Source organism: Anser brachyrhynchus (assembly GCF_964034855.1).
Source record: "Anser brachyrhynchus genome assembly, chromosome: 15".
Taxonomy (NCBI): domain Eukaryota; kingdom Metazoa; phylum Chordata; class Aves; order Anseriformes; family Anatidae; genus Anser; species Anser brachyrhynchus.
This window is the reverse complement of record NC_137733.1, coordinates 6,317,922-6,335,030: the sequence shown is the minus strand read 5'-3', so window position 1 is coordinate 6,335,030 and position 17,109 is coordinate 6,317,922. Positions and strand designations below refer to the sequence as shown.

The 17,109-nt window shown below is 41.1% G+C and overlaps 1 protein-coding gene across 2 annotated transcripts in view; it reads right to left on the bottom strand.

Annotated features, from left to right (window-relative positions):
• ADCY9 (adenylate cyclase 9) overlaps window positions 1-17,109 on the bottom strand; it is a 93,654-nt gene that overhangs the window by 15,994 nt on the left and 60,551 nt on the right. For both annotated transcript variants that reach the window (XM_080556158.1, XM_080556157.1), the window contains 4 exons: window positions 15,748-15,956; window positions 7,609-7,768; window positions 4,547-4,695; window positions 1,468-1,509 (listed from right to left, as the gene is read on the bottom strand). In XM_080556158.1, coding sequence (XP_080412284.1) covers window positions 1,468-1,509; window positions 4,547-4,695; window positions 7,609-7,768; window positions 15,748-15,956 — 560 coding nt within the window. The remainder of the gene's footprint in view (window positions 1-1,467; window positions 1,510-4,546; window positions 4,696-7,608; window positions 7,769-15,747; window positions 15,957-17,109) is intronic.

The window sequence follows — 17,109 nt, the reverse complement described above, 5'->3', positions numbered from 1 at the left end:
AAGACTGGGTTGTCAATTATTAAAGGCAGAATGAATTATTTATTAGTGATTAGCAGCTGGTCAGGAGCCTGTTAAGCTGTTGTCAATGGTGGCCAAGACATTTGTAATTCTGAGCAACACAAAAGCTTAGGCCATTTCACAAACTAATAATAAAACACTGAAGATCTAAATTCAGGTTAATTCTAAGACATTACCTTCAGTGATCAACCACACTTCAATATTTTGTACATTGCATTTTCAGCAAATTCCCTCCAGTGTTTTGGCCTACAAAAATCAAGCAACCTCTGTTTTTTGGCTTTAACTTTTCAGCCCTTCTGGGTTTAGTGAACTGGAATTCCCTTCTGCAAATGAAGTTATCTTTCATCTTTGATCTTCAATCAAAGCCATAAGAAAAGAAAACCCATGTAAAGAAAATATCACTGTATTAAGTTTTATCATCTTGGTGACTACATATCTAATAAGAAAGCTTAGTTACCATCTCCCCGTGTTTACAACATACACATTTGCTAAACTAACATAGCACTTTGTGTAGATTTTAATTTTTAAAAGTAAATATTTTTTTTGGTGATACATACTCACAGCAGAAGCAACATCCTCTTGAATACACACTCATTTAGATGAATTACTTAGTCAACTTGTTGATAGGGTCGTTAGTTCATTCGAGCACAACATCACCTCAGTATTGCCCCCAAACGTGCAATTAGAAAACACATTTTTCTAATACCAACAACTAGTAAAAACACTTAAAATGGTAGAAGAAAAACTTGCAATAAAATCACAGGAAATTCAGTACTGAAATAATTAGAGTGAATCTTTAATGCGCTGATTTATAAGGGGCTATTCATAACCCAGTAAAAGATTTTTGTTTGTTGGTTTAGAAGTCTGGGGGCTACAATTTCATTTGCTCTCAATGACAGTACGTGCTGTGCTGCCTAAGTGAGCTCCGGGTGACAGACAGCACGCAGACTGTCATTGTCTGCATGTCTCCATCCTGGTGAAGGCAGCTGGCTTCACAGCCTGCTCTTTCTGCTGACGTTTCTCTACACCAGGGAATTCTCAGCTGCCCAGCTGTGGGTAACGTCTAACTCTGCACACTTCCAAATTGTGCAAATCAACAAAACAACTTAAAAAAAGTTCAAGATGTACAGGTAGTGCTTTAAAACAGCTACTACTGGAAAAACAGGTGCTATTTTATATAGCTCCTCCATAGTTCTATTTCTTACAAATCAAAATTAAAAAGAAAATAGCATTATGCAATTCAGCAACTGCACCATCAGCTCTCTGATGATTTTTCATCATACTCGGGTCTTCTGGAAAGGAAATTAGGTATACAAGGAGCTTAAACACAACTTGCTGGACCAATTTGTTGAATTCCCAAGTGTATTACTATGGATGCAAAGTTTTACTACATGTAACTGGTTGAAAATGTTTCTATTCCTAAACATAGTCATTTGATATAAAGTTTACCTAAAGTTCTGTGCCAAATCCAGATGAAAAGTTTCCACAGAGCTGAAATAAAAAAAAAAAAGCATTGACATCAGAAGGGAGTTAAAGCAATAAACAAAAGCATTCTGCCAGAATTCCAGTTAGCATTTTGAACTTTTCTATTATGTGGACAGTAGGACCAATAACTGCACTGCACATTTGATCAACTTCAGACAAACTTAGTTTGAACACTGACTTATCTGCACTTTTTGCTTGGCAGAAGCAACCACAGTCAGACAGCGATGCAAAAACCTTTGAAGACTAGGTGATGATAATGCAGTCAATATGACGTCTGGAACAAGTAATTGTTAAAGAATCCAGACTTACCTTGGAAACATAGAAAAGCAATTTCAGAACTCTAAAAATCAGCTATGCCTCCATCTTATCTGACCAACACAATACAAAGATTTAAAAAAATAATAAAACAAAACACAAATATAGAGTCTCTTTTTGAAGATGACATGAATGAAAGTAATTTAAACATTACAATTTCTATGCAGCAATTAAGTATTTTAATTGACAGAACTAGTTACTTTTCTGGGGAAAAAAAGTAAAGAATAGTGCAGAATGGATTTCCCTGTGATGTATACAAAGCTGCAATTACCTTTGTGACAAAAAAAAATCATCTAGGCTATTGATAAGAAAGGAACAAAAAAGTTATTATTAATCTAGGCAAACAGAAGTTATGGGACACACTAATTCAACCTGCATTTTGTCCACGATCAATTCTACAAATTGCTGTTTTTCAGGTATGCAGTTGAACAGCTCAGGCTATTGCTTTAAATACTTCAGAGATGAAATAACATATTGCATGAATTCTAAACTTCGCCCATTTGTGATCACCAGTACTCAAACCACAGGCAAAATACACTATCATTAGGAAAATTTCTTAAGACAAAGCTTCTTAAACATTCAAAACTACCCCTTTAGCAGTTAGCAAAGGTGATGCTACAAATTGTCAGATTGCGAGGTGTCCAACTCTCTGCTTGGGAATAACCTTTCCAGTCCCTCAATAAAGTTGATGTGCAGGGAAATCCCCAAGTTATCTCAAGTTTTTGTCCCTACCTTTGCGCAATGTCATGATGCAGAGCTTATATACAAGCTGATCTAGTAATTACACCTGTGATTTGTCTAAAATTTGTCTCTGAATATGGAAGTAGGATTTAAAATTATGACACAAAACCTTCTGATTTTCTTCTGCAATAAACTGCACAGAGGTCTGTTGAAGTAATCACCCAGCAGAATGTCAACCACTCTGATACCTTTTCCATGCTTTAGCTTGACTGCCTGCCTTTGCATAAAGACTTTTGGTACTACACTGACGTTACATTACCCTATTCTAAAAGGCTCTGCTTGTTGGACATGGTCCTGGGCAAGCAGCTCTGGGAGTCCCTTGCTGGAACAGGGGCTGTACCTGAAACTCCCAGGGGTCCCTTCCAGCCTCAGCCATTCTCTGGTTCCGTCTGTGATTCTGCACCCAGCACCGAGTTATGCTGCAGCAGCTCCATGCAGACATGCTAGCAGGCATGTAGCTTAATGAGCAGCAAGACCCCTGGCCTGGGGGAATTATGGAAGAGGAGCAAGGGAGTCGTGAAACAGCATTATGAGTTTACTGTTCACTGACTTACTTGAAAAAACAAACCTGGGGCTAACTTCTCAGTGAAGCTGGTGGTTGGACAGGGAAAGAATGCCAAGGAAAAATGAAATGAGTGAAAGTAACTGTTACTGGGAGAGGGTCACTTAGCACACTGGAGGAGTGATGTTGTTAGGTAAGCTGCACAAATAAATCCAAATGAAAAATCAAAGATGAGAAAAAGGGAGCAGGCATCCAGAAACTGAACACTACTTCCAGAAACCGAACACTTCTTCCCTCCACTGAAGCTAGAAACGGCTGTTCTGTACTCCTCGCTTGAGTGCTCTGCTGACACAAAAAAGGGATTTTCTTTAGTCTAATAAGATCTAGAAACCATTCGTCAACTGACACCAGTTCCAAGTTAGTTTTTTCCAAGGAGGGACAGGCTCTTCTTCCTACAGCTCTCATAGCCACTTCTGAGTTACTTACAGTCTGAGCAGATGTTAAGGGGTGACTTTTATTCTGTCCTCTTATAATATAAATTGGATCAAGATTAAGAGTCAGCTGAAGACGCCTGAAGAGGGGAAAACTAAATACACAAAATACGCATCTGCAAACTTTTTTTTTTCTTTCCCCAGCTTTTCACCATATGGTTCAGCAGGCCTCTGAAGAAGTGTAAAAGGAATAGCTTTTGATAGGAATCACAGAAGTCTAGCATAAGAAGTCCTTGCAAAGCCCATGCTACGGTAAGAGTGCCAAAAGCCATATTTCTTAAGCCACCAAGAAGTGCAGTTTGATTACACAATTTTGACAATAGGAGTGGACAGGGGGCTGGAAGGAGTCCCTTGGCTATCTTGGCAAGAAAATAGAAGAATACTGCAAACAAGTTCTCCTATGGAGAAAGCTGCTTATCAGCAGACAAGCTGAAAAGGCTTAAGGTTATTTCACACAAACTACATTAACATGATTCCTCTAGTTACTGTTTTGCAGCATCTTCTGAAAAGGCAGAAAACTGAGAAAGGAAGCAGGATATTAGATCTCTTAAATCTGAGTGCCTGCCTTCTACAGTGCAAAATTCCTTGAGGAGGAAGCTGGAAGAACAATACATGATTCTTAAGGGCAAATGTAAATCCAGCTAGGAGAGGACACCAAACACCTCAGAAATGTCTTAAAATAGATTTTCTAACAAAAGGTAAAAAGCAATTCTATGGGTCTCCTAAGTGTGCCCTAGAAACACACCATTTGAGGACAGAGCATCATTTCAACACAGATTACAGGAAAAGGCCTCTCAGGTATCATCCTGAAATGCCTCCAAAAACGCAGATCTCTTTCCAAATCGACTTTTTACATTTGAGATACTAGAGAAATTCATGTCAGATACTAAAATCACATGTATAGGATCCTCACTTCACCGGCAGAGAAAAATTTGTTTATCCCGAGTTTGCTTATCCCAAACATGGTCTATGGGTGCTGGGATGTGATGCTCACCTGTCTGGACACAAGGAGATGTAGAGGAGAATGAGAAGCACTGCTCCTACTACAGTTGCCAATAGAGATCTCATCCAGGAGCTAAGCTGGCAGAAGTTACAGTACTGCACAATGGTGATCAGAATGGCACAACACATAAACATGGTGTACTGCAACAAAGAGAGAGAGCGCGAGTTAGCTTTGTCTTGCTGACTGGAGCCCTTTTGCACATAAATGCCAGCATAAATAAAGGCATGTGCAATATGAAAGATAAAGACCTAATTTCCTTGTGATATGCACATTAAGTGATCCTCATTGTGTCTGTAACAGGAGGCAGCACTTGAAGATGGAGGTCTTCCCTTCAAAGAGCAAGCAAACTTTTAGCATAGACAGTTTGTCACAATTTTCCCTAGATACAGTTTTGCATTACCGCATTATACCACCATTATTTCAATACTATTCCACACCTTCAGCTTACCTTAGCAAAATGCTCAGTTCCTCTTCTTATTAAGAAAAAAAAAAAAAGGAAAAAATAGGGTAAGCATTCACATTAATATCCTCTCTAATCACTGGGATTAGATCCTCCCTGTTTTGAACAGGATGTCAAAATTCCACTGCATTGAAAAAGTGGAACATGTTCACCCTCAGGAACTACAACCAGCTTCCCTTAAAAACATTTCTTAGAGAATGCTAGCATACTGCCCATCAGCAGGTGAATAAGGAAATAAGAAAAAACTTTCAATTACAGAAGACAGGTATCAATCATTGTCAATCAGTGCTTGGTAATACCACCACTTGTGCCAATTTGAAAAGACAACGTTGGATTTCCTCTTCCAAATGCCTTAATGCTTTCCCCTTCCACATCTTTGCTGGATAAATAAAAGGAAGTGCAGAACGGAGGTATTTCCCAGAATGTCTTAATTTCCCTGAGACACAATGTTACACCGGTCAAAGCTCTCAAGCTGATGTGCAAGGTCTGGTTTTATCAAAAATATTGATGACCATCCAAGCTAAAACAGAGACTCCACAACCGCATCCTGGAGCTCTGTTCTGCTACATACTGCATTTTACGGTATCAAATGATCGCTCTCTCTCCCCCATTTTAAATTTCCTTTACAGCTGAAATGCAGAAAATGCAAATTAGGAATACTGTCACATAACAAATAAGCATGTGATTCAGAAGTAGACACAGTGTATGGAAAAAAAACTTACATAATTTACCATTTTCAAACCATAAGCACAGTGTTTTTTGTTTAATTTAATGACTCAAAAATGGGTAAAATTCATTTCAGAAATGTCCATAAAAAACATATTTTAAACTTACTTTTTTCCCCCCATTTCAGGTCTCCTAAAGTGGCAGAGCACTGGTTCTCACTCCAAGTGATGCCCCAGCATGAAGCCAGCCTATAGAGGGTCAGCAAGTGCTGTGTTTACTATGTATGCATGGCTTTGGAAAGTTTTTTTTCATTGCTGTTTTTGTTAATTTTGATTTTAATTATTTTATATCCAGGGAAGGTATAAAATGCTACGAATAAAAAAAAACTTTGCAAAACCATGTCATAGTAAAATATGACACTTACCTGACCCTCTATAGGTTGATTCCATTTCCTAGAGCTCCATGATTGTTGGAACATCACTGAGCACAAGATGAGTTGGGACATCTCTTGGAGAGTGAGCCAACAACCCCGCGACTCTGGAGGACCTGCAAGAGGAAAGAAAGCCAAGATCATTCTCAGCTTGCCTCACTGCCGCTGCTTGAAGCACTTAGACCAATAACCTGGTATGATGAGGTATTGAGAATACGCTAACAAAAGTGGGTCTTCCAACAGTACTTTTACATGTTTGGAGAGATGATCATGGATGGTGATGAATGGGATGATATAAAATCAATGCACAAAGAAATTTGAGAGATTTGAAGGTTTTCAGGTCCCTTCAGTGTAAAAACATTCCTACAATTAGTTTGCTAGTGGTCATGAGGGAAGAAGGCCATCATTAAACTAAAACAATTGCACAGCTTTAAAATAGTTAGCTTTGGTTAAGTTCACAAAGGTAAAAGCTACAGAAAGACTTTAAACATGGGATGTGAGATCCTCAAATCCAGTCCTTTGTGACTGTGAAAACCATGGAATAGGTTTAAATCAAAATGTCTGGTCCATATGTTCCCACAGAATAAACACTTCCCGACACACAGTACCAAACTGCATCTGTAATTCATGGTAGGAAGAAGGAAGAGGTTCTGGTTGTTACCTATGCCCAGGGCCCTGCAATAGCAAGTGATTTGTAAATGAGTTCCCTGAAGATCCTGGAAAGGAAGGCTCATACGCTGTGCTACCTAGGAGAAACAAACTTTTATCTCAGTTTCTCATCTGTTTTATTCATAATGGTTATAAGCATTGATTTTATGCTATGGTTCACCTTTAAATTAAACATTTTTCCTTCCTCCGTATTTAGCTCCTTGCTCCCTGCTTCTGAATGTTTTTATTAAAGGAGGCACCAAATCTCCTGTGAACCTGTCTCTGGCTGGGCCAAATAAAGCCAGTTTCTTTCAGTTCCTTTTGAGAAGGCAGATCCTGCATTCCTTTAACCATCCCTGCAGCCCCTCAGGGTAATCATTTCTATGTCCCAACAGCTCTTTCCTTTTTCAGTTTCTCCATCTAACTTGGCAGAGAAAAAAAAACCCAACCCACTGCTAATACTGGTCTTGCTCTTAGATTTACTAATATGCATGCAAACTTCTTAGGTTCACAAAACATTTCAGACTACAAGCTCCAAATCAAAAAACAAAAGAAGATACTCTACTTGCATTAGCCAGAATAAACACCAGCAGAAGTATTTGCTCTAAGGAAAAAAAAAAAAAAAGGTATGTACGCACACAGGCATTTATAGCTATCCCTCTCCTCTTTGTATGACAGTTTTCCAGCAAGTCGCTATGTATTCCATCATACACAAAAGCCCTGTTTTTCTCTAAGGGATCTGTATCAAACATCTGTAAAGCACGAGGGAAGTGAAGGAAGAAGGCAGGCAAGCAACAAGCTAAGTTAGATCCAAAACGTCAGACTATGAAACAGAGTTCTACAACTTACATGTATATTTGTTTCAAAATCAGAGGTGAAGTGCGAAAAAACTGCAAGAGCTGGGAGAGAAACTAGGATTGCACCGAAAAAATGTCGAGGCAGCCAGCCAGATATCACCTCCAGGAGACGCTTCGTGCAAGTCATCACCTCCTCCAGGAAGAATGCCATCCTGGAACAAACGGAACCACAGACCTATGGGTTAATTTCAGCACATCACTCCATACAGCTTAATTACCTGTAATAAAACAACTTAAAATTCTTCACTGGGACTGCAGCACCAGTCACAGCTTGCCACGTGCCATACCACCTGCTGGTAAGTTCAAGGAATGATCCAGGTGTGCTGAAAGATGACGGCTCGTTTGCTACAGCGCGAGGTGGGATGGGAGGGAGGGGGGATGCTGGGGTTTGAGAAACAAACTGGAAAACGCTTTTCACTTACTTGGAAGGTAAGCATATGAGAGACTTACATTCATAAATACTTAGCCTTAAAGAGGTGGCGAGAAGGGTTACAGGTTAAAGCAAGTTACTAAGAGTACCATCAGAAATGTTTGAGAAGTGGGGCTGCGCGTCCTGCCATCAGACCTTCCTCCAAAGGCCGTCAGATCCGTGCATTCCTAGCGTCACGACACGATCCAAACCAGTTAGGACACCTGACGTGAGTCCCCATCTGGGATCGGATGCCTGCCACCCCCTCTCGCCAGGGGGTGGACGGGAGAGGGGCGTGTGGGCCTGCACTGCCCCACAGGAGGCACCCGGCAGGGTTGGTTCTGGCCTCGGGCTGCCGGAGGCCCCGGCCCAGGCCCGTGGCGCGCTGCAGGAGCCAGGCAGCGAAAGAGGGCGAGCTCCCGAGGGCAGCTCAGCAGAGATTCTTCTCACACCAGAGAGCTTCTCGTCGTTAAAACGAGTGAGCAAAGGTGAAGGCTTGCTTAATGCTTAACTGCTTTTTACCTACAGAAACAGATCATCGGGAAAATTTGCTTCTCAAAGCTCGGAAACATTCATCACTCTCCAAAAACTGCAGCCGCTTTTCAAGGTTTTAATTATTTTTATGGAGGCATAAAAAGGCAATGCAATAGTCACCTTCATTCACAGGCTCTCCATTGTGGATATATGTACTAACCAGAGCGGGCCTGAGCTTTTCTTGCTTTACCAAAGAATTCCTGCTTTTGTGAGACGAACTTACTTCAAAGAGGAATGGCAGAACCACAGAGCCCGCTGCGAGACCACAAGGCAGGCGTGAGCAGCGCCCTGTGCGTTTGTGGCACGGGTAATTCTGCTGGTGCCACAGTGGATGACCAGGGAGCCCGAATGGCAAACGCGTTTTTGGACAGAGATGCTCACAGCTGACAAGAATGTATAAATACAACATATGCTAAATGTGGAATTCACATATTCCAAAGTCACAAACTATTGCATACTACCTAGATCTTTTTTTAAAAATAACCAAAAAAAAAAACCCTCAGTTTTTTTCTCTAATGCTTTTGACTAAAATACAAGGTATAATGTTGGATAAAAACCTGATAAAAAATGGGTAAAGTTTTCTGTGTGACTTGGACACTAATTGCACACCTTTTAAATATGTTTTGCTTTTGAGTGTTACTTTAATTCTCAGGTCTAGGCCTCATTAATTTTGCAACCTCTAGCATTATTCAAGAGCTTTTATTCTCTCATTTAATACATTAAAATATCGGAATTATACTTAAATGCAAAGAGAAAAAGAGAAAATTAGGGTAATAGGATGGAAAACGCTGTAATACACCAGCACCCCACGAGAGGGTGCTCTCAGATTTCTCAGTGCCTAGTTAATGGACTCCCATTTAAGCCAAAAAGCATAGCTATATTACATCATAAAAGAGAATTTGCAACAAAGCACGGAAATACAACTGCATAAAAAGCAAAATAAATTCAAAAGCCCTGTAGAGTAATTACTGGTTTTTCTAAAGTGTTATATACTGTCCTGACAGCCTCTATCATCCATGGCAGAACATGCTCTGGGCTCTAGTGGCAGCCAAGCCGCTCCAGTATCGAGTCCTTCTGAAAATGCCACCCAAGTTCATGCCTCTAAAAATAAAGTCGATCCTGCTAAAGCGTTCGAACTGGGATCAGCTTTTACATGGCTAAACGGTGAGAAGGAAACAGCACCGGCTCTGGCAGAGCACCGTGGGCAGCACCCATCACTCCCGCGTGGAGCCAGGCACCCCCTGCCCACGCCACACCTGGACCCCGCTGCGGGCGCAGACCCCAGCCCTGGGGATGGGCACCCGGCGCCGCTTGTGTCTCGCACCCCAGCCCACGCGGGCACTTCACGGAGCAGAAAGCTTGGTTTTTGCCAAGCCTCATGCCAGGATAAATTCTTGTGGGAACTATAGCAACAAATCCATCAGCAAACCTGATCTGTTAATCCTGGGATGAGGACACTTCTTTATTTAGGCAGCTGCGTGTTTGAAAAAGCAAGCACAAATTCCAGGACAACTCCACATTTCTCAGTGGTAATGTTTACCTTCTTGCATTGATTTTTTTTTTCAGTCCAGAATCAATTGCAATGCTCTACACTCCGGAATTAAAACAAGTGAAACCTCATCTTTCACAAAACAGACGAAGCCTGTGAAGGCAGCACAGCTCTCCCATCACAGGAAGCAAGCACTGCATTAAATCCAGGCAGCAGGAGAGCTGCAGACATTTAATGGCTACAGGGCACTACCGGTAAATAATGCAGTGTCAGTGGGTAGCTCAACAGGGCTTAAATGCTGAAGCATCTAAGATGTTTACACAAGCTGCAGTTCAAATTAGTAACTTTGACATAAATGATTAATGGCTAATGGAGAACATTACCGTCATTTCTGTATTTACTGGCAGTTTAAAATCAATTCCCATATTTCAAATCAAAAGCTTTTGGCACAGCAGTGAATTGGTGGGATATTAAATACCAAAGTCACAGATGTTAGAAATAAATAAAGGCAAAACAGAATACAGTTTGCCCTTGCATCTATACTCTACATAAGTCAGGTTGTTAACAAAACCAGTTCATTAAGCTCTAGTTGCACAAAGCAATTTTTGTTCTTGGCTATGAGGAATTTAAGAAGATCCAATCGGTCGGCTACAGGGTTTCAACAGCAGACAGACTTTGGATATTACTTTGGCAAGCCTTGAGAAGGTGAAGTAGTGGGCAAAGGGCAGTTTTATTTCATCAGAGTACAGCAGGTTTCCATTCTCCTGCTTTGACTGTATTTGCTTTTTTTCTTCACCCAGAAGATTTTTTTTCTCTCTGTTAAGGTACTTCTATACTGATGAATCAACTTACCAGGTGCTCCCACCTCTCACTCTTTAGAACAGGATTGAAATATCCACTACACTGGATTCATCTCCTCACTGAGAGATCTTCACTGAAGGGTGTTATTGAAAGCAATGCATGTTTTAAACATCTTATTTATAACAAGTTTTAATTGAGAAAAAGAACTGGATGCAAAAAGCTTCTAGTCAACAAAAAACTTGTATTTGCACCTAAAATAGTGGGCAGATCTCTTCTACCTGTATTCCTGCAGAAGCACCCCTAAGAATCCCGAGTAAAACTTCACACACCGTCGTATGCTCAGTGACATTTCCCAAGATATTTTTATAAAATACCAGAACTTTAAGACCTCTTACACTCCAACTGAACTCATGAAAGTCAAAGTAGTCATATTTCAAGTGGGCAGAAGGACATTCTTTGCACTACATTTACAGAACTGGAGATGACATACTCCACATGCTGACAAATTAAGCACCACTTTTTGCATGCAGCTTTAAACAATTAATTCTAGAGTGGCACTTGTGATAACAGTGGGATCCTCATCTATAGATACTCCAATAATTTATTATCAGACACTTCTGAGAAATCAAAACATCCTTCTCCTGCAAGCCTTGCTCCATAAGGACTTCTGCTCTAACAACTTCAGTTTTACCTCGTTTCTCATTGTGCAGGCAGCGAGTGCTTTCCTCTCCCCCTACTGCAGCTGGACTCGAGCCCTTAGCCACAAGAGCTGCAGCGAGTACTTCCTAGTCTGAGCACTGGATTCAATTAAAAGTCAGACTGATTTAAATACAGGGTGTTTCGCATCATGATAATGAAAATACAATGAGAAACTTAGGCAAGAATTTTTTGGTCCCAAAATAATCCCTCTCCTGAAATTCTAGGATTGTGCCCAGCATTGTAGGCCCATCCCCTCCCTTAAGATATCTCTGTGGTATTCTGTGATTGTCACTTGTGATGACATTTCTGCACAGGAAGCTCTGCACTTTTCTGCGTATAATGAGCAGTCAGAGTGAGCAGCACTCGCTTTGAAGACAATTTAAAGAGGAAAAGGATGATTTTGTTCTTTCTGATCAAAGGAAGTGAGATGGAATAAGGGCACAACAGTACGTCTGTCCTCTTGATGCCAACAGGCTCCATGCTTCAGCAGTGAAAACAGAGCTGCCTGTAAACTCATCCTCTGGGAATATGCAATGCAGTGCACAATTTAAAACATTTTGAATTTAATGCAGCCAACTAAGGAACACTTACAGAATGATCATATTTCAATAGCACAGATGGGGAAGTGGAAGGTTGTTACACTTGTACATGAGTGTGTGCCTCAGGCTGTGGAGACTGGAGTGGCCCAAAAATGTATCTTACCGTAAGTAAACATGTACCATAAATTCAACATAAAAATACCAAACAACCCAAAACCCCAAACAGACATCAAATCCTAAAAAAAAAAAAAGTGCCCCCAAAATATGCCAATATATTTAGAACTACCTTAGTTCTTAGAATTACCTTAAAGGAGGCTATATAGAGGTGGGAATCAGGCTCTTCTCCCAAGCACCAAGTAGTAAGATGAGGGGAAATGGCCTCAAGTTGCACCAGGGAAGGTTTAGGTTGGATATCAGGAGAAATTTCTTTACTGAAAGGGTTGTGTGGCATTGGAATAGGCTGCCCAGGGAAGTCACCATCCCTGGAGGTCTTCAAGGAATGTGTAGATGTAGAACTTAGAAGCATGGTGGACTTTAGTACTAGGTTAAGGGTTGGACTAAATGATCTTAGAGGTCTTTTCCAACCTGAATGATTCTATGATTCTAACTGAAAACAAGCCAGAAGGTTTCTGAGATTGTCTTCAGCAATAAAAGCTCTTTTTCAGTGCAAAGTAGGAGGCTATTTTCAAGGAAGTACCCTTGGTGAGATGTCCCCAGATCTGAGATGATCCTTTTTTGAACTTCAGAGATTTACTTACGAGTTACTATAGATGCCATGATGAGATGTAAGCCAAGTACAAATTATATTTCTTTTACTAAAGGAAAGATTGTGAATGTGAGCCTGTGGCAGCAAATGACTGAGAATCAACTGCTTGTAACTCTGGAGTAAATTTGCAGATGCTTTCCTCATGCCAGAAGAAAGGAGAACACATCTCACAGTTGCGTGACAAGGGCCCCAGTAGCTACTGATAGCCAGTGGCTCGTTTTCTATCTCAAATTCCTCAGCCACGCATTTGGTGGAGAGGGCAGGGAAGGGCAGCAACCACTTCTCCCAGCCAGCAATTCCTGTTTCCCAAATTAACCACAAGAATTTGTGGGGTCTTGAGATTCACAGCCATCTCAGTCCCAGTGAAAGCAGCAAGTGCTAGTGAGCAACCATCATCTGCACTCGTAGTAGCTGTGCAGGAATTACAATATTCCCTGCACGCCCAAACCTCCCATGAGTGTCCATTAGGAGAAAGGCAAACCTGTGTGCTCTCAATCCACTGTTTATTGAAAACCTGCTGCTACCATATCAGGTGGGACCACTTAGGTTTTGGTGACTGTCTACAGATGTTCACCAAAAGGTGAGATGTTTCTCAACCTGTTTTTCTGATCAGAATTAAACACAAAGGAATGATTAATATTAAAAAATAGATACTTCTAAGACTTAGGAGTCTGCTTTAAAGACTAGCTTTTTAAATCAACATGACTTTAAATGAGGAATCCAAGCCTGTTCAGGAAGTAAAATTTAGGTTTTAAAACAACACAATCTCATGCAAATAGCAGAAATGTCATTGGCAAAAACAAATAGTATTAAGAAAACATTATAAGGCCACTTAAACTCACCTTGGTAATGGCCCCGGCTCACTATCAGAGAGCATGGATGTCAGCAATACAGTGCTGCAATGAATTTAAACCTCCCTACTGCCGTACACAGCTCAGAAAGACAAAACTGCTTTGCAAATTCCTGACTATACAGATAGCATATTGAAAACAACAACTTTCCTTCTTCTCCTTAAATAAAACATGACCCACCAATTACAGAACAGGACTGAAGGAAAACCTTATGTACCCCCATATAAAAATTTATAGGATTACAACATTATCTTTTATAACTGTATGAAGTAAGCAAAAGTAAATGCAAAGATAATAATGTGACATTGGGAAAACAAGTAGGAACAATAACATATTGAAAAATACTAAAATGGAGTTATTTTGATAAGGTATCTGCAAGGCGAATAAACAAAGTATCTCCAAATGCACCTGGGTAGCAGAAACCAGCTCTTGTAGAAAGCAGCGGCTGAGTTGTTCAGAGCTGAACAAATCCAAGGATTCAGTTCTGTGGCCACCTAACCGAAACTAACTGCTCACTGTTGCCTTCCTGCTCCCCATCCTGACGTAATGAAGGATCTGCCTCGGCTCATTAAACTGACAAGAAAAACTTTCACTTTTCTGAGTTTCTAGTTTTTCCAAAAACTCCAGAACTACAATGCTATTCAAGCTGTAACAGCCAAGTACACCTGCTAAGAAACACTACCTTCAAAAGTACTGTCCCTGTTCATAAATGACATCTCTTTACTCCAAATCACACTATTTCCAGTAAACATGCTTGCATACCTTTGTAGGCATACTTGAGTTACAAGGATTACTTTGGTGGCTGAAGTACAAATTATTTTTTACCTCGACCCTGAAAAGTCAGACTGCAAGCTGCAATCTATTGTTTCTTTTGAAACAACAGCACAATTGCTTCTCACTTGTAATTACAAAAGCATTTTAACTTACACATAACCAACAGATCTGCAGAACTGCAAGTGAAGACACCCATTTCCACACACCACCCGCATAACATTCTCTTGTGACAGTGAAAACAGAGAACGAGGGGGGCAGAATAAACTTGCCATCACAAGTACAGACAAACAAACATCTTACTATTGCGTCTACCATCTGGGTTAATAACACGTTACATGTGGTATCTGTGCACATCAGACAACACGCCCAGGAGAGCATGAGCTTTACTGAATGCATGTAACAACTGCAGTCTTCTGCTAAGGCCTGGGGAAACCCCACGTTATGCAGGAACTGCGCAGTAACGGATCTTCAACAAGTTACAAATGATGGGGTAAGGACCGTAAGTGTCCCAGAAGTCCAAAACACGCATTCTGGAGGTGACAGCATAAATCGGGAATGAGAAATCACTGTTAAATACCAGGTAGTTGTGCCTGCAGCTAAGACCTGCCTCCGATGGCACAGGGCTTCAGAGGCACCCTGAAGAACCTGGGGGCTGACGGTTCGTTGCTGCAAGGAGGCAGTGTGGGGGCTGGCAGGGCCCTGACTGCGGAGACAAGACCATGCCCCGGCGAGCAGCAGCTGACTGTCACACAGCCAAGGAATTGGGGGGAATACTGAACTTCAGTGTGTCAAACAGAAAAAAAACACAAATGATTTGAATATTAAACTGATCAGAGTTGAAATAGAAATCATTCAGAAAACTAATTCTTGACAGATGTGTTGTGACTTTGGCAATTGTATTTATTCCTCCCCCCCCCGAAAAGGAATACTGTTTGCATTTGTGACAACCTATTTCAGCTTTAAACCAGAATGGTGTATTTCTGTTTAGGGGTTTAAATGTGGGGGACTTTTCTGAAGGACAGATGAGAGTGAAAGACATCGAGTTGTGTGCGGCATCACAAGCACTGGTAGGTGGGGACACACATGGTGTGCAGAGTTTGCTTCCTCGGGTGGACTCGATCAGAGTCACCCTCCTCTCCTTCAGTTTCGGCAGCCAGACCCTCCCTGCGCAAGATTTGCTGCAAGCCTTCTTGCCTTTGCTAGCACTGTCAGCCAGCCAACCGCTTTGTTTCTCACTCCTATGTCAAGACAGCGTTACGTTTTTATTACCTAATGGAGATGACGAGGGACAGCACCTCCAGCAGGATGGCGATGATGAACACGACGACTGCCGCAGGTGGCGGAGGGGACGCCACCATCCCGTGTTTCAGGAAACACGTGACAGATAGTATGAGGAAGACTGTGGTGGAGAGGAACACGTCCAGGAGTGAGCTGAAGGTAGCGCTGGCAAATGTCTTCACTGGAGCATTCCTTATAACCTGCGTGGAACACGGGGGTTGAGGGAAGTGATGACAATGAATAAATGCTCTCTTGACAAATTTGACTGTACCATAAACAGCAGCTCACAAAAATAAATAGAGGAATACAGAACATTTTGCCACTTCATTAATCCACTATAAGTACTGTATTAAAAAAAGAAACAGAAGAGGTAGTTCAATGACTAGCAGTTCCCTGAGAATACGCCTACGTTGCAGAAACACACTGGTAGCACAGCCCCTGGGTATGGTGTGCATCTTTTTTTTTCTTAAAGACCACTATCATTTTTTTAACAGAATACAATGACATAGAAACAATACAAAAATTGCCAATACTATGCAAAGGAACATAAAAAACGTAATTACTAGCAGAGAAAGCTATCAAAAGTTTTCTTCAAGTATTTTCATTTAAAATAACAGTAGAACTTAAACAGTAAAAAAAAAAAAAAAAAAAAAAAAAACCACAAAACCCTTTCTGGTTCCAGGGGTTCTTGAAGAAAACCCTCCAAGCACCACTCGACAGAAAGAGTTGGTTCACCGTGGCAGAACTCACATCTCCCTTTCAGACAAGACTAAAAGCAGCAATCGGGACTCTATGGAACCTGAACTGATCTAAGGCCAGGACTCCAAGTAACTCTCTGCTGTAAGCAACCCCTTACCACATGTTCCCACCCCACCTTGTGCTGGCACAGCTGTGGTGTGTGCTGGTTTGGCCAGTCCAGCTGAAAACCAGACCATGAGCTCCGCACCCTGGCTTATTCCACTAAGTGCAGTCTTCCTGAGGGACCGCAGAAAACAAACTCCAAAGAAAAATGAGAAGTATGCTATTGATAACGCCGTGAAGTAGCCCCGTTTGAATACTGCAGTCTTGTACTCTACTTTCATTTGGACATTTCTTTCACTCCTCAGAACATTACTGGCACTCAATAGCATAGCAAAATGAACTTGTTCTTCATTTGTAGCTCTCTGCAACATAATGTATTCAGCGAGCTTTGTTTCAGTGCCAGAATTACCTTTTAATCTGAACTGTAGCAGAATCCCTTTAATCCACATACACAGTCACATAAATTGAATTAAGGAAATCAGCACTGCATCCTAAAGTGACAGTGTTAAGGATGCCCTAACAGTGTTAAGTAGTGCCTTAATTTCCAAACAA